We start from the raw sequence: 20472 nt of genomic DNA, 5'->3' as shown, positions 1-20472 counted from the left end.
AAGGGACGTGCAGATGCCGCGCAGCAAGAGATCATCAGCTTCGACGTCTTGCCCCATTGGCGCTGGCCTGGTGCCGCCGTTCGCGTTCCTGCGACACCGTTTGACGCCATCCGAGTCGCAGAAACGAATGGGCAGCCTGCCACAGCCCGACGGCGCGGAAGCCAGAGACCGCGGCTCGTTCCTGGAGACCAAGACGAGGACAGGACGTAGGTAGGGGAGATTCCGAAGACTGACGACCTGAGCACAGTCGCGGGCCTGCTGCCGAGACACCCCTGCTTGAGCAAAAGCGCTGCGCACACCGCACCCACACTTTCCAGCTCACGAGCTAGCTGCTCTCGCCAGTGCCACTCGACCAGCGCGAGCTTCCGCCGTAGTCCGCGAATGATGATGCTCCAAAACGCTCGTTTCGTCCTATTCTCACCTGCTGATCGGCTCCTCCCTCGTCCGCCCTCGTCATCATAATAATAATAATGCCGCTCCCCAACCCTCTCCGCTTTGCTCTCCTCTCGCGGCCGTCGACCATCCTCTCCAGTCTGCTCCTGCTTGCGGCCGCTGTCTGCTAGACACGGTCGCTCCACTTTGCCGCCGGCTCGAGCGACTCTCCTCTTCCAGTGCTAGTCTCTCCTTTATTCCACGCTCCGTCCCTTATAATACCATTGCCGAATCGTCATCAATCTACCATACAAAAGAAGAAAAATGGTCCTCTCCGCATCACGCCCCCGGATTTCCGTCTACCTCGTCACGGCCGCCACCCTGCTGGTCCTCATCGTTACCTGGCAACACCTCGGACTGTTACGGCAAAATGCCTTTGGCTCGGAGCAATTCGTACCCGAAACTGTGCGACTGGACCAAGACTTTGGGCAGCCTCCTCACATTGACGTCCCATCGGGATCTCAGGTCCCACCACCGTCCCCTGAAGGCGACCTGCCCTGCAAGGGATTAGAGGGCGCCGACGACATATTTGTCGTGCTCAAGACGGGAGCAACAGAGGCACACGAAAAGGTGCCGATTCACCTGGAGACGACTTTCCGCTGCATTCCAAATTACGCCATCTTTTCGGACCTGGCAGAGGAGATTGATGGCCAGAAGATTCAGGACGCGCTGGACGAATATCCGGACGAAATCAAAAACACCAATGTGGACTTTTCTTTTTACCGCCAACTGCACGAATTCAGGCGAGAGGGCAAGGACTTTGCGGATTTGGGCGAGGGCGCCAGCTACCGAGCATGGAATCTGGACAAGTGGAAATTTGTCCCCATGATGGAGAAGGCTTTGCGCCAGGCGCCGACCCAAAAGTGGTTCTTCTTCATGGAAGCTGACTCTTACGTGGTGTGGAGCAACCTCCTCCGCTGGGTCCGCATCTTTGACCCGAACAAGCCGTTCTACATTGGCGGCCAAAACTGGATGATGGACCGCCTGTTTGGACACTCTGGATCCGGCGTCCTCATCAACCGGGCTGCGATGGAGGCGGCGATGAAAAAGCGCAACGAGAATGTGGATCTTTGGAACAAACTGACATCGGGAGACTTGGCCGGAGACCTGGTCGTCGCGTCCCTGATGGAAATGGTTGGCGTTGAATTGACGCCTGCCTTCCCTAGTCTACAGGCAGAGACGCCCTATTCGCTTGACTACACCTCGAGCCACTGGTGCTACGGCGTTGTCACTTACCACCACATGCCCGCGGACTGGACCAAAGCCATGTGGGACTTTGAGCAAAGCTGGCTGCAGCAAGGGGTACGTAAAACACTCCTAAATTCCCTTTCAAAGCTAATGACGGACACAGGACAACCCTCCAATTCTGCGCCATCGCGACGTCTTTGCAAATGTCGTTGCGCCGCAGATTAGCACCGAAAAGGAAAACTGGGACAACCTCTCCATGGACTTTGAAGAGACGCCGCGCACTTACGATGTCCAGGGGTGCCGCGAAGCATGCGCCAGCCGCCCCGAATGCATCCAATACCTCTCCTCGCCCGGCCGCTGCCAAACCGGCGCCGTGATTCGCCTGGGTGGTCCAGGATCCGAGCGCGACCCAATCAACATGGGCGTCGACAGCGTCAGCGGATGGGTCGTCCAGCGGGTCAACGGGTTCATCCGGCAAGTCGAGACAGAGGGCGAGGGGTGCAAGGGGCTGGCGTGGATCGGCGAGAAGGGACGCGCAGTGGACGAGGAGGGCAGAGAATCCAACATGGCGGATACGGTGCCAGGAGTCGGAGCTGATGGCACTGAGACGAGGTAGCGTTGCGCTGTTGTGACTCGTCTCGGCTGCAGGCTCTGAGCTCAGCTGAGGTCAGCAGTGTCAGTTGCTGTTGGACCCTCGGCACATGTCCGTTTTCATTGGCGTCGGCTCTGCTCTGTTTCATTGCGCGGCATTCGTGGTGTTTGGGTATTGGCGTTTTGCTGGGGTTTTCACTTGCACTTTGCCAGTCTGGCGTTGAGGATGGTGGCGGCATGAGGTGTTGCATCAGAGCAACATGTCACGAGTTTTGGATTCCTAGACGTGTGGAAGAGAGACGAGTAATCACGGCTTGGCCGTCAAGAAACTCGAGAGGCCTCGCAAAGAAAACCTGCGGATCTGCGCCACGTCTCGCGCAGAGGAAGATGTTGGACAGGACTGTATGTTTGATCGGCTGCAACCATGGCAGACGATCAAACAGGCCGCCCTGGCTAGTTTCGAGATGGATCATCTTTTGTCTCTGGACGAAGCAGCGTGGCGTAGCATCACAACCCCTCGTTGTGAGCGGACAGGACAGGACAGGACAGGACAGCGAAGGGAAGACATTATACCACTTACTATACCCCAATCGAGCTTCAATTCCAACGCGCCTTAGATGGTGAATCCGGATCTCACGTCGCCTGTAGCTAGCAGCCCCGCGCGTGTGCGACCTTGGCCGGCCGTCATCGTGGTCCCTCGCTTCCACCACTGCGCGGCATGAACGGTAGACGTCCAGTCAGTCGGCGGGGACCAGCAGCAGCAGCAGCATGCACAATGCATCGCTGACATCTCCCCGTCCGTCGGCCGCACCCAACGCGCCTACATGCACGCATGCACGCACGCCTTCCCGCATGGACGCCGCTGTCCGCGCCCTCTCCCCGCGCAATGTGGCAGCAGCAGCAGAAACGACCCCAGACAGCAAGCAGCGGCCCGCGCCGGCCCGCCCCGCTCGTTTGTCTGGGATCCCGCTGGAGGCGTGGTGGACCGAGGAGTTTGAGTTTGATATCCGTCATTTGGATTATGCGTTTGGACGTGCTGCGTCAGGCCACCCGGTCCACGTTGTTGGGAGGTCTGCCTGGTTGTTGTGAGGAGGCTGTTTCGAGGTCAGCTTGTGGGAGACTTGGGGCCCTTGCTGCCGCGGCGGGTTGGATCAGGAGGTGTTTGAGGCGGCTGGAGAGCCCCAGAGATTCGCGCATTGATGGAGGAGCGGGATGGTGGGAAGGTCGAGTGGCTGAGAAGGGTCGGGAATTTTGGATGATTCTTTGGCCTGGAAAGATGTCTGGGAAGACGTTGCTCGACACTTCGCAGGCTGATTGCTTGCTTGCTCGTTATCCCGGGAGGTGATTGCATGCTGAAGAAAGGTCGCGACGAGAATCCAGGAAAGACGGAGAGACTTGGAGCATGCAACAAGACCAAAAAAAGTCGGTCGCCACGAAAAAACAGAAATCATGGCGCAGGGCTGTCAAGACTTGCGTGCCGTTTTTCGGCCACAGCCTCAACTTGTGGTTCCGGTTTTAAATAGCAGCCGTCGATATCTTGTCGTCGACCGCCTCATCAGCCTTTCCCAGCTCTGATATTGACCCAGGAGAACGCCGGCCTCTCGTATCTGGACACGGCAAGTCTAAGCCCTGTGATCACGACGCCACTTTTGAGATCCGAAGACGCATATGGAGACGAGACGGCTAATGCTCGGTCGAACAAGCCGCAAGGCTTTTCTGTACACGGCTGCCCCAGCGCATCGCTTGAACTACCAAGCCATTGTGACTATTATGACGCCGAGCATTTGAAATTTGACTGTGCCGAGGAACACTGGAGATGTAACGCTGAAAGGTCTTCAACGGGCAGATAAGGAAAGAGTCAGCCCCATGCCAAGGGGGCGCGTTGAAGTTTTGGTCGTATTCAATGTGGCCAAGCTACTACGAGTTGGGCCATTGAGAGTCGGTTCGTATCTTTCGTTCCCACCTGCCTATTACCTGTGCGTTCCGTCCGTGACAGGCGGCGAGCGGCCGACAGCCGCGCTGTAAGGCGCATTCTGACGTAAAGTGGTCGAGTTTGGATCCGCTTTGCTGCTCTCTGGTTCCGCATTTGCCATGGACAGCACACTGCTGGAGACACTTACATCCGGTACTGTGGGCAAACGAAGAAGAGAGGGTCGGTACGCAGCGACCCCTGATTTTCGGTATCATGGCAGTCGGGACAAATAGCAGTGCTCGGCAGTCGATGCAAAGACCAGATGAGGATTGACCCTCAATACCGCCGCACAGGACCGCACACTTGGGCAGCGGGGCCATGGTGGACAAATGGACGAGATGGAGGTCCGCTGGTCCGGTAATTGCGAACAAGAAGAGCAAGGCGCGAGGAGTGTCGAGGGGAGATCATGACGTGGGCTAGAGGGCCGGAAAGAGAGTCGGTCAGCCTTTGTAGAGAAGCTGGAGAAGCCTTGCCATGCAGGACCATCAGGCGTGCGGCGGCGGGCGGGCAAGGCGTGGAGAAGATGAGGATGAGTGCGGGATTCTCAGGGGAACCCAGGAACCCAAGGCCAACCAGGGTCTTGCTCGCTTAGATTGCCGTTTCGGGCCGCTGCGTACATGGTCGGCGCCTTTGACCCTTTTTGCGAGACGATCCTCTGCGCGACAACGCTTTTGGCCCGCCATCGAAATGGATCGAGCAGCTTGCAAAGTTGCCGCCGCTGCTGTCCCTCGACTGTCCTCGCCCTCGGATTTTGCGCCTTGGATACGGGCTAATCGTCGGACGTCCGCTCGGGATTGCGTCTCCGACTCCCGCGCGTCCGTCCCTTCGCTTCGACCAGACCTCATCCCTTGACCGCCATCCAACACCAGCAGCTCTCGCACCACGTTGATGCCCACCGCTAGCGACGTCACGAACAGTTGTTTCCCCGGAGAACCGCAGGAACACGTCTTGGCACGCCTTGCGCGGTGCGCCTCCCGGGCTCTGCAACCGCCTTATCGGCCTTGGCTGCTCTTCAAACGTCTTCCCTGCATGTGGTTCCTGGACGTGCGTCTGTGGCGAGCAAGGAAGTGCGAGGGGCGGCGCAGACTTGACGATGCGGAGTCTGGTGTTGGAGGCGAGGTGCACATGATGGTCAGGTTGCGGCAAGAGATGGCGGAAAAGCCCTTGACGACCCTCACCACCCTCTTGCCACTGGGCGGCTGAGCGTGTCATGTCCCATTGCTGGAGTCGCTGGCTGGCTTCGAGCACCCGCACAGGCCGCGTAAGCCCCACAGGGAAACGAAGAAAGAATGTTGATCGGACGTCTCCCGATATTTGCTCCGTTATCACGGTCCCACGTTGACACCGCCCCGGGTTGCCGGCCAACCGTGGTGCCCAGCGTCGTCCAAAGAAGCGCGAGGAACCGCCCTCTTGTGGCTGATAGATCTACACGTACGGAGTAGGGCCGGTCGATTCTTGCCCGCCGTCGCTGGCCAATTTGCTCCGAGACAATACTTGAACATCCCCCGCCCGCGCCAACGAGAAGCTCTGCGTGAGAGACGCCCTCTGTCAACTTTGCTCCGCCCCAAGTGTTGCGCACTCTCCTTTTGTGCAACCTTTGCCAGTCATTGCCGTCCGCGTTCCAGCTCGCTCATTTGCTTGGATTTTTTATTTAGGGGCAGACTCTTTGAAGCTCCCTTTGCAAGTCATCATTTCCCGAGACCTTGAGCCCGCCTCTCCTCCATCCTTTCCACAAGATGCGTCAACAACAGATGTTGGGCGCCGCCACGGCCTTCCTTACCGCTGTGCTTCCGCTCGCTTCGGCCCAGCTGACCACCGACTGCAACCCAACTGAGAACAGTGAGTTGCTCGAGTACGCGTACATGGCTCATGCTAACGGCATCAAGGCACGTGCCCTGCCGACTCTGGCCTGACCAAGTCGACCTTTACGACCGACTTTACCACCGGTGACAACAGCAGCTGGACTGGCGCCATCGGCACCACTCTGGAGTACTCTGAGGAGAATGGCGCCGCGTTCGTCATTGAGAATGAGAACCAGGCACCGACCCTCATGACCGACTTTTACTTCTTCTTTGGATACGTCGAGGTCGAGATGCGTGCGGCCAACGGCACTGGCGTCATCAGCTCCATCGTCCTCGAGTCGGATGACCTGGATGAGATTGACTGGGTAAGTCATCGTCACGTCATGACTGGCTTTAGCTGACATTCTTGTCTCAGGAATGGTTGGGTGGCAACAACACTTCAGTAGAGACCAACTACTTCGGCAAGGGCAACACCACCAGCTACGACCGTGCCGTCTACTACGATGTTGACACTCCCACCGACACGTTCCACAAGTACGGCATCAACTGGACCCCGGAGGCCATCACCTGGTCGATTGACGGCGTGGACGTGCGCACCCTCAACTATTCGGATGCTCTGAATGGCAAGAACTTCCCTCAGACTCCCTCGAGGGTGTCTCTGGGTGTCTGGTCTGCTGGCACCAAGAAGCAAAACTACTGGACCGTCCAGTGGGCCGGTGGCTACACCGACTTTGACCAGGGCCCGTACATCATGTACGTCAAGAACGTCAAGGTCATCAACTACAACCCCGGCATGAACTACAACTGGACCGACACGACGGGCGACTACCAGAGCATCAAGGTCCTCAACGAAACCGTCGCCGACAACTCTAGCGCCGTCCTTGCCTCCGCCTCTGCCAGCGCCGCCGGCACTGCCAACACTGCGTCGAGCAGCAGCAGCAGCGGCAGCTTTGCCCAGAGCAGCGCCGGCAGTGATTCCGCGGCATCTTCGTCCATGGACCGTGCTTGGCTTCTCACTAGCACCGTCAGCCTTGTTGGCTTCGCCCTTGGCTTTGCGCTCCTCTAAAGGGGACCCACAGTCTAAGCGACCGGCCGGACAAGCCTCCGCTGGGAACACCAGCACTGCAACCCTTGCAAGCCCACGTCGCAAGGCCCGTCCTTGATAAGAGGTCAATCAACCTGATGATCACAAGTTGATTCGACTCTCCACTTTTTGTATATTGTTTGGTCCTTTGCACCACTCGAGCGACAGGACGACGACTGGTGCTGTCAGACGAAGATGACGGACTCTCCTCACGTACAACCAAATTCCGACTCTGCACATACTCACGGCGTTTTCTTGATTGTTTTTCGCTGCTGCTACGAGTTGGAAGAGCTTCTTGATGACCTGTTTCCATAGCCTTTTTTTGCTTTTTCTGTTTTGATATCCTCTCGCGTGGTCTTTTTTTTGAATGGTTGCTTGACGTCACTGCAACCCCCGAACCTAATAATGCAAACAGTGCAAAAATACAATCAACTCTTTCAAATCGAGCTCACCGTCTTTCCTGTTGCGTGTCTTTCCCTCTTTGCAAGAGCAGGTTTGTCGTCTTGCTTGCTCCACATTTTCATCATGAAGTCCACCCGTCGACAAGGTTCCACTTTACTCCAGATTGACTCGACGCCGACAGTCGGAGGAGTCACGACACAATTGACGGTACGGTTGAGGCTGGCTCACGACAACAAGCACGAGGCCGAAGGAGGCAGAGCTCAAGGGTCGTTGCAGAAGAGCCTGTCAGCACCACGGACCCCTGGGGCCAAAAGCCCTTGGCGTCGAGCTTAAATCGACGACAGCCGAAGCGGCAGGAGCACATGCAGATGCGCAAGTAATGCCTGAGGCACTCGTCAAAATTCGCGCACGCTCGACTCGAAGCGGGAATGCGCGGCCGCTCCTGGTTCGATTAGCTGTTTGGGTTGAGAGGCATGTCTTGGGTCGCAGCACGGCATCGCCAATCAACACCAAGAGATAGCACCGAGGAAACATCGAGCTGCGGTTTAGAGTTGTCACGGGCGTTGCTGAAAATCGGAGCTGTTGGGACCGCTTACCCCGCTGCTGCCCCTCTTGGCTGGGCTATATTTTGGACGGCTGTCCGCCCGTTGTTCTCGTTTGCTATTGTCCACCGACAGCTTCCGCATCCTCAAATCTTCACCAGTCAGAGTCTACTTGCCGGTACGATTGTGCTGCAAGGAGCAATGGCGCCTCTCGCAATGTCATTATTCGTCGATCAAGGTAACGCTTGCAAAGAACGCATGCCGGGTGTTCGACCTGGGGCTGCCGCAGCCAGTGCTCCATCAAATATCAATTTGACTGCGAGCGCTGGCCACGGCAGGCCCGGGTTGTTCTGAGAAAATACCGGTTGAACTTGAGACTGGATAATGCCAGCGAAAGGACATGCTTCTTTTCTCCCCTGCGCCTCCGAGAGTTGGTGTATTGATCAAGGCAGTGTTTCCATCATCTTGATCCATCGCCGTCATGTCGACTGACAAGATCACCTTCCTCACCAACTGGTAGGCTGGTTGGCTGGCTGATCGGGTGGATTGAGCTGACTGTGTGCAGGCACGCGACCCCGTACCACGCACCTCTGTACCTTGCGCAGGCCAAGGGCTACTTCAAGGATGAAGGCATCAAAGTTGCTCTCCTCGAGCCCAACGACCCTAGCGTAGGTATTCGCAACATGAAGTCGACGTAAAGGCTGACGGTTCAGGACGTGACCGAAATCGTCGGCACGGGCAAGGTCGACTTGGGCTTCAAAGCCATGATCCACACGCTGGCGGCCAAGGCCCGCGGATTCCCCGTGCAGTCGCTGGGCTCGCTCCTCGACGAGCCCTTCACGGGCGTCGTGTACCTCAAGTCGAGCGGCATCACGACCGACTTCCGCACGCTCAAGGGCAAGCGGATCGGCTACGTGGGCGAGTTTGGCAAGATCCAGATCGACGAGCTGACGGCGCACTACGGCATGTCGCCGACGGACTACACGGCGGTGCGGTGCGGGATGAACGTGACCAAGGCCATCATCGACGGCACGATCGACGCGGGCATCGGGCTCGAGAACGTGCAGATGGTGGAGCTGGAGGGCTGGCTCGAGGCGCAGGGCCGGCCCGCCGACGACGTGCAGATGCTGCGCATCGACGAGCTGGCCGAGCTGGGCTGCTGCTGCTTCTGCTCCATCCTGTACATTGGCAACGACGCGTTCGTCAACGCGCACCCGGCCGAGGTGCGGGCGTTCATGCGGGCCTGCAAGCGGGCGACCGACTTCGTGCTGGCCGAGCCGCAGCAGGCGTGGGCCGAGTACGTCGACTTCAAGCCGGCCATGGGCACGGAGCTGAACCACAAGATCTTCGAGCGCAGCTTTGCCTACTTCAGCAAAGACCTCAAGAACGTCAAGAGGGACTGGGAGAAGGTGACGCGGTACGGCAAGCGGCTCGGCGTGCTGAGCCCGGACTTTGCGCCCAACTACACCAACAAGTACCTCGACTGGCAGCTCGCGGGCGAGTCGGCCGACCCCATGGGCGACCAGAAGAAGATGGCGCAGCTGCAGAAGGACGTGGCGGCCAAGGGCGGATTCCACAGGCTGGGCGAGGCCGTCAAGGGCACGGCGGTCCAGGGTTGAGGTCAATGACGAGTTGGGTGACTGCTGGCAGAGCTGTCGAGGCCAGATGGAGGTCTCTTGACCACGCTCGTTTGTTCGATGTTTTTCCAGGCTCTGCTCCAGCGTAGAAACGAGAACGAAATCGACTGTTTGTGTTTCAGCCTTGCGTGAATGGTGGAGCTGGTGATTCGGGTAGACCCGCCTGTTTTGGCGTCGGCTGTGGGCCGAATCCATCGCTTATCGGGCGCCTCATTTGCCGCTCTGGCGCCATCGACCCGACATTGCCAACATCGCCAACGTCTTCCTCCACCAGCACCAAAGCCCGAGGTGAATCACGACACTTGCAATCGCTGCTGCTCCCACGAGCTGAGCAGTCCCCATCGTTCATGTCCCAAGCCCACCGAAAGTCCAAGGCCACACGACCCTTGCCGCCCGACGCACATGGCCTGACTCGTCCTGTTATCGCAACCCTCGCCAGTCTGCTTTGAGCGACGGGCCTCGATTGGCTTACGTCGGCCGGCAAGCACGCGATTTTTTCTGCTGCTGGTGTCCTTTCGCGCCGCATTATTACGAAGTCCCTTTTTCCCTCGCGACCTCATGGACCGATGAGGCAGACACCACACGTAGCGTGCATCGCCTTGTGAGCTCTTCGCCGCTCTTCACTCGCTGCCCTCGTCTCTTGGGATAGCGGCCATGGCGTCTACCACCGCCAACAAACACGGGTACGGGCTGGAGGTGTCTCGGGACGACTCGCCCGACCTCGAGCAACCCCCGCGCGCCACGGAGGATGGCGTCGTGACGGACGACCATGGAGGCGATTTCGTTACTGTCTATGAAGAGAGGGATCTTTCGAGGGGCCTGCATCAGAGGCACATCAGTTTGATTGCGCTGGCGGGTGCGATTGTAAGTTTGTTTTGCTCTACTATGCACAAAAATGGGGGTGGGCAGGAAAGATGGATGGAAAACGTCCACCAACTACCAAATTTACCTCTACCTATTTTACGTTCTGCCCTGGAAGTTTTGAGCATTTTCTAATTCTTGCAGGGTACCGGCTTGTTTCTGGGTCTTGGAAGCTCGATCCAGACGGGTGGTCCCCTCGGCGCTCTGCTTGGCTACGCAACTGTCGGCTTGATTGTTTGCGCCGTGCAGTTTGCGCTGGGAGAAGTCACGGCGCTTCTCCCCGTCACTGGTTCCTTCGTTCGCCATGCGGAATTCCTGGTCGATCCGGCGCTGGGCTTTGCCATTGGGTAAGGATCGGTCCAACGAGCATGTCTACAGCAAAGTTGACCAGTTAGATACAACATTGTCTACGGCAATTGGCTGTCAGTCCCTTCGGAAATCTCAGCAATATGCGTCCTGTTTGAGTATTGGACCGATATCAACGCGTCTGTCTGGATCGTCCTGACCATTGTCGTCACTTTTATCGTCGGCATCAGCTTGATCCGCATCTATGGCGAAGTCGAGTTCTTCTTCGCCATCCTCAAGATCCTACTCATTATCTTCCTCATCATCCTGGGGCTCGTCATCAACCTGGGCGGCGTTCCCGGCGTCCCGCGCATCGGCTTCCGGTACTGGAAGACGCCCGGTCCCTTCGTCGAGTACATCGCCACGGGCCGCTGGGGTCAGTTCCTGGGCTACTGGGCCGTGATGACGAATGCCGTTTTCTCGTTTGCCGGCGTAGAGAGCGTCGCCATGGCGGCGGCTGAGACCCGCAACCCGCGGAGAGCCATTCCCAACGCCTGCAAACGCGTCTTTGCACGCGTCTCGTTGTTCTACATCTTGGCTGTGCTGATTGTCGGCATGCTGGTTGCGAGCGACGACAAGCGGCTCGACGACCAGTCCGGTACCGCAGCCCAGAGCCCCTTTGTCATTGCAGCGAGCGCGGCGGGCATCAAGGCCATCCCCTCGGTTGTCAACGCCATCTTGATCACGTCGGCGTGGTCATCGTCGAACCAAGCGCTGCTCGCCGGAACCCGCGTGCTCTACAGCCTGGCGCTCAAAGGCCAAGCGCCGCGCATCTTGCTGCGGACCACCTCCTGGGGCATCCCGTACGTGTGCGTGCTAATCCAGACGGCCTTTATGTTCCTCTCCTTCATGAGTCTGTCGAGCGGCGCGCTCACCGTGTTTTACTGGTTCGTCGACCTCGTCGCGGCCGGCGTCTTGATCAGCTGGATCACCATTCTGGTCAACCACCAGCGGTTGATGATGGCCATGAAGAAGCAGATGCTGCCGCTGGAGCGTCTGCCGTGGCACAACAATTGGACGAGTACGACAGTTCCCAACCTTCATTCCTATCTATCGAGCCGATCCCAGAGCGGATCCTAACTGACACGATGCAAAACAGTCTACTCCACCCCCGTCGCCCTCTTCTTCTGCGTCATCATCCTCTTCACCGCCGGCTTCTCCGTCTTCACCAACGGCAACTGGTCGTCCAGCGGCTTCGTGTCGTCGTACCTGTAAGTCGAGTCCCCCTCTCTCCAATTCCCGCAACCTCGACGCGCATTCTGACCCACCCGCCACAGCGACATCCCCCTCGTCCTGGTCGCATTTCTTGCGTGGAAGTTCTTCAAGCGCACCAAGATCGTCGCGCTCTCCGACATCCCGCTGCGCGAGGCGCTGGAAGCGGTGGAGCGTGCGCCCGAAGCGCCCGAGCCGCCGCGCAAGAAGTGGGAGAAGTGGGTGAATGTGCTGTGGGACTGAGATATCTTTTTTTCTTCTCTTTTTCTCTGCGGTTGTCTGTAATTCGGACTGCATCATGTCGCGGGGGGCGCTTGGCGCAGGAAGAACGCAGTACAGTGGGTGTCAGAAGAAATGCAACCCCTGAACTTTGGCTGCGACAGTAAACTATTACTTCCTAAGCGCAACTATAGCAGGCGTGGATGCTCCTTAAGCGCAGGTAATGCAGTAGTAAATGAATGCTTCCAAAGCATAAGCGTAGAAGTCAATTAATGCTCCCTAGATGCATACATACTACCAGGAGGTATATTTCTTTCGACACCTACTGCGGCAGCGGAGTGAAGAGACTGCCCTTGGGCGCGTCGCCGTGGTGTCGCGCCGCGCGGTCCAAACACGCATCATCCACCACCACCACCACCACCACCACCAACAACAACAAAAACAAGAAGAAATCCGCACCCTCTAGGTCTCCACCAGCTCCAATTTCCCCATCGCAGTCCTCGCTTGATCGTGCCTAACCGCCCGTGCGTCCACCGGGCGCTCATCGGCCCGCATCGTCGGCCCTATCCACCCACCAAAAATTTGCCAACCGACGGATTCACCTCAACACCACGCGCCCCACAACACTCCTACGCAAAGGCAAAAGAGTATTCCGTCACGGGGAATTGAACCCCGGCCTTGTCGGCGCTTTGCAGTGCTTGAGAAGCAGATGCTGAGAGCGACAAATCCTAGCCACTAGACCATAACGGATGTTGTTGAAGAAGGAATGGGGAAGGAAACTTATGAATAGAGCCTGAGGTGAGGAGAGAGAGAAGTGAGAGGAGCTGCATGGGGAAGAGCTGACTTGATTGCTTGATCCGTTGCGCGCTTTACTAAATAAGTGTGGAGGCGCTTTTGCGCAGGACTGATTGATGAATTGGCCAGATTGATTTCGATGCGTCGCCGCTTCCAAGGACCATTTCTGCAGACTGTTCAGCACATTAAGGAGACATCTGGCTACTTTGTTTAAGAATGGCGCCTCGTAGCGTTCTTGAGGAGTAATGATCGGGGGCATCTCCCCAGATCAATTCACTCCACACTCTAGATACAGCGCTGCCGCATCCAACCGCCAGCGCCAGGACAAAAGTCGAGACTGAGAGAGAGATGAAGCGAGGGCAAGAAACACAGTGGGCCCGAGGAGCGATGTTGATCCTGTTTGCGCACGCCGACAGTGTTGCCGCTGAGCCTGGAAGAGCGACAAGAAGGCGTGCTTTTATACACGCCGAGAAAGAATCAGCAGCAGAGGAAAGCCGCGCTTGACCGATGCGCCAATGCGCGATTGGAGCTTGGCTCGTGATTCTGCGGTGGTTTGGCAGCTGAAAGAAAGGTATAAAACTCCTCCCTCTCTTCTGTCTCTGGGGTGCTTTTCCTTCAGCGCAGCACTCGTCGACGATGTTCACATGGAGACCAGTCTTCCATTCTATCACTCGCCCCCTGGGACATGTATGATGCCTCTTCAGTTACTTTTGTCTGCCCGTCCTGCGGCAGATTTGCCGCCGTCTCTTCGCCACCCCTGAGGGCGAGTGGTGAGAAGACCAAACGTCGGCGACTGACGATTATGCCGCACAGCGGGAACGCACCTTGATGCTTTACAACAGCGGCGACATCATCGACACTCAATGACACCACCGGCGCCCGACTCGCCTCCCGATTCCCCAGCCCCTTACCCCATCGACAACGTCGCTGTCGCCGAGGAGAACAAATAACGAACAGTAAAATGCAGCGAAACCACAGGAAGCAGTTTGAGTTCTTTTGGTTTGTTCAACTCCAGCAAAGTAGCTGGAAGACCCGCTCACACTTTCAAGAGAGCCGCCCCAGATGAGTTCCTTTTATAGCCACGGCTGAGGCACAAGCAACACAGTTTAGGAGTCCGCGATCGGAGCACGGCTTGTGATTGCCGGCTGCCTGGCAGCTGAAAGGTGAGTATAAAACCTCTCCTGCTTCGAGCGTCTCACTGATCTTTATCTTCAACGCAGGTATCGCCGCAGAAGCCTTAAAAGACGTTGATTACGACAAACGAACTGGCTTGCGCATGGAGTTGACGAAGAAGTGGACTGGGCCTGCTTTTCTTGCGGCTTCTGCCTTCTCGGCTCCTTTGCGTCCTTCATTGCAAGGGGAAGCAAGATGCGCCATGACGGCGCGCAGCTTAATGGCATGATATTGCGCAGCGAGAAGAAACATGGCTGTCATCCAGCAACAGCGTCACTGTCGGCTTCGGCGTCTCGAGAATTGCTCCGTCTCCAGTCTCGCGGAAGAAAGAAAGAACGGAAAGTGCAGGATGATTGTGGTCTTCATGTCCCTCACGACAGTGGGCTTTACAAACTTGCGCTGGTTTGGTGGTTTCCAGGGAGAATCGCCCACAGCGAGCTGGTGCGGACAAGCGGAAGAGCTTCTTTTATACCTGCGAGAGAAGCAGCAGCGCTGCCATCGAGTCGCGCGAGATCCGGAGCTCGCTTGTAACTTTTGGCGAGCTGGCTGACAGCTGACAGGCAAGAGATATAAAGCCCAGTTCTTCTTCGCCTGCGGTTCCTGCTCCAGCGAAGTCACTGGCCATGAGCAACACCTCCGAAGATTTGTCACTGCTTCGTGCCAACGTAAGTGACTTAAAGCACTATTTGTTCCGCTTGTCGCGGGTTCTGTCGCTAATCTTTCCACGCGGATTACCAGCTGAACAAAAGCTGTCAATGATGATGGAGCAGCACCACTACACCATCACAATCCTCTTCATCATCACCAAGCAATGATTTTGCGCCGATTCAAGTCACATCCTAAGCGTTTCTCAATCGACAAGCTCTCAAAAGAAAAGAACAAACAAGGAGCAGCGCGTCAATCATGGTTTACTTCCCTTGTGTTCACGGATTTTGCGCGCAGTGAGCAGTTGGCGACAGGAGTTGCGCTCCTTTTATACCTGCGACCGGAGGACCGGTGATCATTTTGGAATTCCGAGCTGCAGACTACTGGAGCGCGTCTCGTGATCCGCCAGTTTTGCAGGCAGCTGAGAGACAGGTATAAAAGCCCAACTCTTTACTGTCCGCAGTTCCTGCAACAGAGCAAGCATTGATCACAGACAAATCGTCGCAGCATCCTTTCGTTTCTTACTTTTTGGCGTCACTCGTCGACCAAGCTATGCCAAGTTTGCTTTGTCTCTTTCGTCTTGCGGCCGGACCCAGCAACAAAGCCTCAAGCAACGCTGAAATCATCGAGTGACAGCATCAAGCGGTGGCGTTGATATCCGTCACTTTCTCGCAACACTTGTTGTTCCCAGAGTCTTCGACGCAGACACATGGAACACCCTACGCGGCTCTCGTGACTTCGATTGTGACTGGTCGGCTAATAGATGCCTCGAGCCATCGTATAAAACCATCGCCACTTCCGCTCCAAAATCTTTGCCTCCGCAGCGACTCCTCTGTTTAGAAAAGTCACAGAAGGGGTGTGCGAAATCCACTTCGTGGCATTCGCCAACAGCGTCAAGCACCCACTTTATTCTGTTTGTTTCTCTCGCAGGCTCTTTACTTCATCTTGTGTGTCTTGCCCTCGTCTTTGCGAGGTTAAACGAGAAGAGTGGTGGTGGTGTTGCGCTTCATCATGCTACAATGGACACGAGGGCTCCAGTACTTAAAAAAAGCCACTACGAAAGGACCTTTCGAACCAACTCCAAGTAGGAATCCAGAAATTCGAAGTTGCGGCCCCCAGTGCGAAACCTTGATATGGATCCCCAATCCTCCTCATCGCCCCTCACAGTCTTGAAGGTTGGCTGTAATCGCAGACAGGTGCTCGCTTTAATACCTCAAGAGAAAACCCGCGCGGTGCCGCAATCATCGGCGCGCGTGACAGAGCCCTGCGAGCTCGTTGCGAATCTGGCAGCTGAAAGACAGGTATAAAAACCCTCATCTACTGCCCAGTTCCTCATCCCTATTCCATGACAGACATCCCGCGTCAGGCACTGACAGAGGCACAGACAAAGTCATCAAGCGACTCCCTCTTGTCGAGGAAATACTCATAAACACAGCTATCTTCTTTGCCCCGGCCTTTTGCGCTCGAATCAAGTCTTTGCGGCAATCTCTCTCTATTTGCCGTAAAATGACACACGATGGCGATTCATCGCAGCGCTATGAACTCGTCAAGACGCGCTCCATCACTGGATGACAATGCTCAACAGCGCCTCGTACCCGAAGGATGCACCAGAAAATTGGAAGGAGGCGAGAAAATCAAGCAAAGCAGAAGCCGAAGCCAAGTCAGATTCTTTTTGTTTTGGGTCTTGTACGGAAGCATCTTGGGAGTCTTGCGGGACAGCTTGCAGACTTCCGCAGATACACGAGGTTTTATACTCATCACCCAGGCACGGACATCTTGTGATTTAGAACTGGCAGATGCCAAATGACGCTTGTGAGTCCGCCGACATGTGATCGGATTCATTCGACGCTGAAAGACGGGCATACAATCTCCCTCTCTGTCCAGCGCTGGTCATACTTTTCTTTCCATGGCAAGCGCCGCGGACAACATGTCTGCAGCATGCCAGAAAAACGTCACACCTGCTTTCAACCAGGTTGCCGAAGTCCACTTCTTTGTTCCGCCTGCGTTCCGTCAAACTCAAAATTGCGCCCGACTCAGTTTCTCACGCCCAAACAGGAGACGATGATGATGATTCGCGGCGTTTTCAACAAGCCAAGGCACGATCCACCACCAATCCAGCCTGTACTGCTGTCCCCCGTCGTCAATATCCCGGGGCATCGAATTTTCAAGATGGGTATGAAAAGGGCCTTCGACACGACGCGTCCGGTGTTGGGGGCAAATTAGATTCATTCCTTGTTTGCTATTCCCACTGCCAATGTCTTCTGCCAATTGATTCCATTGTGACGCCGTATATATCCTCCCCCATGATTTTCCAACGGTGCCAGTGGCTGTCTTGACTTCTATCTCTATGGTCAGTATCTGCCGTTGTCGAGATTGATCTGGATACTTACAAAGAAGAGGCCGTCTTGGTAGATCAAGATTCCAGCTTCACAGCTTGGGCTTGATGCGCAAGGGGCCGCGATAGTCCATTTTTCTCATGAAGTCGTCGTTCACGGCGTTCATCTTCGCGGTCATGAACCGAAGGTGTTTGATGCGACGACGCAGCTCAGAAACGCTCGCCTTCATGGGGTTGAACAGCTTCAGCTCAGAGGCGAGCTTGTCTACGCTCTTCAGTTGGTCGACCATGATGAACATGTCGCTCTGAGAAGGCGTGGCAATGCAGGTTTTCTGAGAGCATTATCAGCATCCATTCAGATCACGCGAAACTGGTATCAGACCTTGGAATAAGAGGGCATTGTTCTGAGAAAATTCAAGATTTTTGGGCGGAGGTTGGCGGTTGTAGGTCGGAGGGTTGGAGGTTGAAGAGTCAAGGTCAGAGGGGAGAGCCGGCGGTTTCTCACAGCCCGCCCGCTCTTCAGTGCGTTGCCGCGGTGTTAATACCACCGTGGTGTTAATATCTGGCTTACGGCCTTGAAGCACGAAAAATTGCCCCGCCATTACTTTCTGGTGGAAGCGGTCTCGTATTCTGAACTATTCTGTTCCACTGCGTCAACTCCTTCCAGGACCAATCCCGCATTCACTGCTATCCCCGTTTTTATATTTCCGGAAGGTTATTCTACGCAAAGAAGCCATTGTAGAGCTCGTTGTCCAGCTCGAGCGAGACAATGCTGATCAATTCATCGTCGCCTTTTATGATCTGGTCAAGCTACGTAATGCCCCTATTTCCCTCATCAGACTCTGAACAAGTTCCTCACCCCGAAGTAACTGCTTCTGAGATTTTGAAAGTCCTCTGCACGGGTCTGAAGGTGTTTGATGTTGGACGGAAGCCTGATAGTTTCCCACTCAACGAATCTCTGGACCTCCTCGGTCTTGACTTCCATGTCGGCGGTTTTGGCCAGGACGGCTACCGCCTTACTTGGCTTGGAGGTAGACTGATTGGCCATTATGGTTGTGGATTTTGTCTGTGAATGCAGTGTCAGCACAATGCATGACCGAGGCGCAGAATATTGCAAGGAGACGGCAGACTTTTGAAGTATGAGGCTCAATTCAATCGAACGGGCTTGAAAATGGTAGAGTCACACGGGTCCGTTGTTGTTGAAGGAAATTGCAAGTATCTTCTTGATCATGAACTAGTAAAAGCTATTCCATTGCAGTGGAATCATCAAGCCGTATTTCCCACGAAGCTCCATACTCCCCCGCATCCTGAGCCCCGCAGACAGGCTACTCAGAGCCTCTGCTGTCCCCAAGCTTCTTCGTGAGGTCCTCCACCATCTCCTCAGCCTCTTTGGTGAAGGCTTCAAGCCTGGTACCTCCGCCGGTGATGCTGGCCATCATATCGGCCACCAAAGCTTCGTTGCAGAGCATGGCGTCAGCCTGGCTGCCCAGCTTCTCCAGGCCTGCATCAAGAAGACGAAGACGCTTGAGCTCCGCATCCAGAGTATTGATACGCGAGTTGAGAGACGACTGCAACTCCGAGATCTGCAGCTCCAGCTTGGCGATCTTGGCCAAGGCGGAGTCCATGCTGGGGTTCGGGTTGGCGGAAGCGTTTGCGGACATTGTCTGGAGAGATTTTGAAGTCAGTACTGGAGCTTTCAAAGCACAAGACACACATTCCCATGTCAATGAAGGAGTACCTTATGTATTGTGCTTGAAGTGTTTGGTTGACTGGGAATGGCCCGAGATATGTCGGACGGCGATTGTGCGGAGGTGCGTTTGAAGTTTGAGCGCGTGGGAGTCTGTCAAGAATCTGGCCAACGATGTGTTAGGCACCAAAGAAATGAATTCAAAGAAGATGGGTATCTTGTAAGCTTACCTCGATGTTCGTTGTCTCAGAGTCGAAGATAGAGGGTGAGTGAGTGGAGGTGGTGGTTGAAAAGTTGACGTTGGGAAGGGGCCGCCAATATTTATACACCCACGCTCGATTCGTGACAGTCCGTTTGCGCCTGCGCCTGCTCCTGTGGTTTGCACCGTAAGCGATGGCGATGGCATGAACCGGTCCGGTAAACCAGCGGAAACCCCAAAGTGTTAAAAAGCTGCGAGTCAAATATTCGCGGCGGCTCCAAGCCCAAAGGGCGTGGTTGTGCTTCGCCGTCTCTCACACGTCCTCAAAAGAAGAAAGAGATTCGTCTCATCCGGATGGCTTTGCGGCACTCATTTCGAGCTCGAAGAGCGAGAAGCATTCAAGATCGCGGCCCCGAGTGGATACGGCGATGGTGTCTCGGTTTTGTCGGCGCATTAACACGGAAATGTGTTAAATTGGTATCTTCAGAGCTCAAATTTTGACACTCAACCTGGTTGCTGATACTGAATTCTCTTGAAAGTCCCCAATGCCCATTTTTTGTGTCTCCCCCTTTGAAGATGCTTCCGACCCCTTGCCGTACTTTAATGTTCTAATGCAAGCCCATCGCAAAGCATCGGTTGATCCTGAGGTCAATATTTTTGGACAGAGAAAATGTCAAGAGGAAATCACGCTTCAGATGTAATGCAAGATATTGACAATCAAAGAGGCGCCCAGAGGCAGTATTTTCGTTGTCCACATGACATTGGATCACATTTGAATTATCATACAAAATTGAAGGCAATGAATTTGAGGCATAACCGCCGTGTCTACCCTGACCCAGACCTTGTAGCCATTTCCATCAGTGATCCACCAAAACGTATTCTCTGCCAGTGGTTCGAGATTGTATTTCAGTAGAAGGCCTTTTTTATCAGTTTTGGGTCAAGATTTGGCTTTCCAGACCACGTACCTTTTCAGTTGGCACCGTTGCAAATCTCGTTGGTGGCAGCCTCGATTTCGTTCTCGGCATAATCCTCGAAGGCCAGGAGCTTGCAGACCAGGTCACCCTCGTGAGACTCGACCAACATGCGCGAAACTTGAGCCTCGTCGTGGAGCAAAGTAGTGGTCTCGTTGATGACATCCTTCAGTCCGCGCTCATGAGCGCGAAGGCGCCACTCCTCAGCCCGAAGATCGGGAGTCCTGACGGTGACAACCTCGAGCATCCTGGCATCGAAAAACTGAAGCAGCTTAGATGCGCTCTCTTTTATGCTGGCGAGTCTGTCCTGGGCGTCGAGAACGTTCTTGAAAACGGCCATTGTGGATGCGGAGATGTTCTGGAGTTTTCTTTTGTCAGAA

The 20472-nt window shown here is 55.5% G+C and overlaps 7 protein-coding genes and 1 non-coding gene across 8 annotated transcripts; 5 read left to right on the top strand and 3 right to left on the bottom strand.

The window, feature by feature from the left end:
* The first annotated feature begins 289 nt into the window (after nucleotides 1-289).
* J3D65DRAFT_127706 (uncharacterized protein) lies at nucleotides 290-2342 on the top strand. Its single transcript, XM_066793864.1, has 2 exons — nucleotides 290-1734; nucleotides 1784-2342. The coding sequence occupies exons 1-2, from the start codon at nucleotides 697-699 to the stop codon at nucleotides 2234-2236; spliced, it is 1491 nt and encodes a 496-aa protein (XP_066651583.1). The 5' UTR covers nucleotides 290-696; the 3' UTR covers nucleotides 2237-2342.
* Nucleotides 2343-2819: 477 nt separating this feature from the next.
* Nucleotides 2820-4034, top strand: J3D65DRAFT_638719 (uncharacterized protein). The gene has a single exon (XM_066801642.1). It carries the CDS (start codon nucleotides 3044-3046, stop codon nucleotides 3554-3556), a length of 513 nt encoding a protein of 170 aa, XP_066651582.1. The 5' UTR covers nucleotides 2820-3043; the 3' UTR covers nucleotides 3557-4034.
* A 470-nt stretch (nucleotides 4035-4504) lies between these two features.
* On the bottom strand, nucleotides 4505-5657 carry J3D65DRAFT_127768 (uncharacterized protein). Its single transcript, XM_066793865.1, has one exon. The coding sequence runs from the start codon at nucleotides 5393-5395 to the stop codon at nucleotides 4772-4774; it is 624 nt and encodes a 207-aa protein (XP_066651581.1). The 5' UTR covers nucleotides 5396-5657; the 3' UTR covers nucleotides 4505-4771.
* Nucleotides 5658-6071: 414 nt separating this feature from the next.
* J3D65DRAFT_559917 (concanavalin A-like lectin/glucanase domain-containing protein) lies at nucleotides 6072-7051 on the top strand (the record flags this gene model as incomplete). Its single annotated transcript, XM_066797433.1, has 2 exons — nucleotides 6072-6350; nucleotides 6401-7051. Coding segments are annotated over 2 exons (930 nt in total), but the record flags the coding sequence as incomplete, so codon positions are not given.
* A 1117-nt stretch (nucleotides 7052-8168) lies between these two features.
* J3D65DRAFT_638707 (NMT1/THI5 like-domain-containing protein) lies at nucleotides 8169-9872 on the top strand. The gene is made up of 4 exons (XM_066801641.1): nucleotides 8169-8251; nucleotides 8466-8529; nucleotides 8579-8681; nucleotides 8727-9872. Exons 2-4 carry the CDS (start codon nucleotides 8495-8497, stop codon nucleotides 9630-9632), a joined length of 1044 nt encoding a protein of 347 aa, XP_066651579.1. The 5' UTR covers nucleotides 8169-8251; nucleotides 8466-8494; the 3' UTR covers nucleotides 9633-9872.
* Nucleotides 9873-12567, top strand: J3D65DRAFT_638705 (proline-specific permease). Its single transcript, XM_066801640.1, has 5 exons — nucleotides 9873-10514; nucleotides 10656-10858; nucleotides 10907-11877; nucleotides 11956-12067; nucleotides 12134-12567. The coding sequence occupies exons 1-5, from the start codon at nucleotides 10305-10307 to the stop codon at nucleotides 12309-12311; spliced, it is 1674 nt and encodes a 557-aa protein (XP_066651578.1). The 5' UTR covers nucleotides 9873-10304; the 3' UTR covers nucleotides 12312-12567.
* Nucleotides 12568-12937: 370 nt separating this feature from the next.
* J3D65DRAFT_t138 lies at nucleotides 12938-13037 on the bottom strand. The gene has a single exon. It is a non-coding gene; the product is annotated as a tRNA-Glu (tRNA).
* A 5523-nt stretch (nucleotides 13038-18560) lies between these two features.
* J3D65DRAFT_606819 (uncharacterized protein) lies at nucleotides 18561-18896 on the bottom strand (the record flags this gene model as incomplete). The annotated part of the gene is made up of 1 exon (XM_066798461.1): nucleotides 18561-18896. One exon carries the CDS (start codon nucleotides 18894-18896, stop codon nucleotides 18561-18563), a length of 336 nt encoding a protein of 111 aa, XP_066651577.1.
* Between the last annotated feature and the right edge of the window lie 1576 nt (nucleotides 18897-20472).

The sequence above is a fragment of the Phyllosticta citribraziliensis genome (assembly GCF_038025025.1).
Source record: "Phyllosticta citribraziliensis strain CPC 17464 chromosome Unknown J3D65scaffold_12, whole genome shotgun sequence".
Taxonomy (NCBI): Eukaryota; Fungi; Ascomycota; class Dothideomycetes; order Botryosphaeriales; family Phyllostictaceae; genus Phyllosticta; species Phyllosticta citribraziliensis.
This window is presented reverse-complemented; position numbering and strand designations above follow the sequence as displayed.

What these genes read in the sequence shown, in the direction of transcription:
- J3D65DRAFT_127706 (XM_066793864.1), top strand. Translation starts at nt 697, where the DNA reads ATGGTCCTCTCCGCATCACGCCCCCGGATTTCCGTCTACCTCGTCACG. An exon ending in AAAGCTGGCTGCAGCAAGGG is followed by an intron (nt 1,735 to 1,783) that starts GTACGTAAAACA and finishes TGACGGACACAG; the next exon opens with GACAACCCTCCAATTCTGCG.
- J3D65DRAFT_638719 (XM_066801642.1), top strand. Translation starts at nt 3,044, where the DNA reads ATGCACGCACGCCTTCCCGCATGGACGCCGCTGTCCGCGCCCTCTCCC.
- J3D65DRAFT_127768 (XM_066793865.1), bottom strand. Translation starts at nt 5,395, where the DNA reads ATGACACGCTCAGCCGCCCAGTGGCAAGAGGGTGGTGAGGGTCGTCAA.
- J3D65DRAFT_638707 (XM_066801641.1), top strand. Translation starts at nt 8,495, where the DNA reads ATGTCGACTGACAAGATCACCTTCCTCACCAACTG. An exon ending in ATCACCTTCCTCACCAACTG is followed by an intron (nt 8,530 to 8,578) that starts GTAGGCTGGTTG and finishes GACTGTGTGCAG; the next exon opens with GCACGCGACCCCGTACCACG. An exon ending in TCGAGCCCAACGACCCTAGC is followed by an intron (nt 8,682 to 8,726) that starts GTAGGTATTCGC and finishes CTGACGGTTCAG; the next exon opens with GACGTGACCGAAATCGTCGG.
- J3D65DRAFT_638705 (XM_066801640.1), top strand. Translation starts at nt 10,305, where the DNA reads ATGGCGTCTACCACCGCCAACAAACACGGGTACGGGCTGGAGGTGTCT. An exon ending in GTGGCACAACAATTGGACGA is followed by an intron (nt 11,878 to 11,955) that starts GTACGACAGTTC and finishes GATGCAAAACAG; the next exon opens with TCTACTCCACCCCCGTCGCC. An exon ending in GGCTTCGTGTCGTCGTACCT is followed by an intron (nt 12,068 to 12,133) that starts GTAAGTCGAGTC and finishes CACCCGCCACAG; the next exon opens with CGACATCCCCCTCGTCCTGG.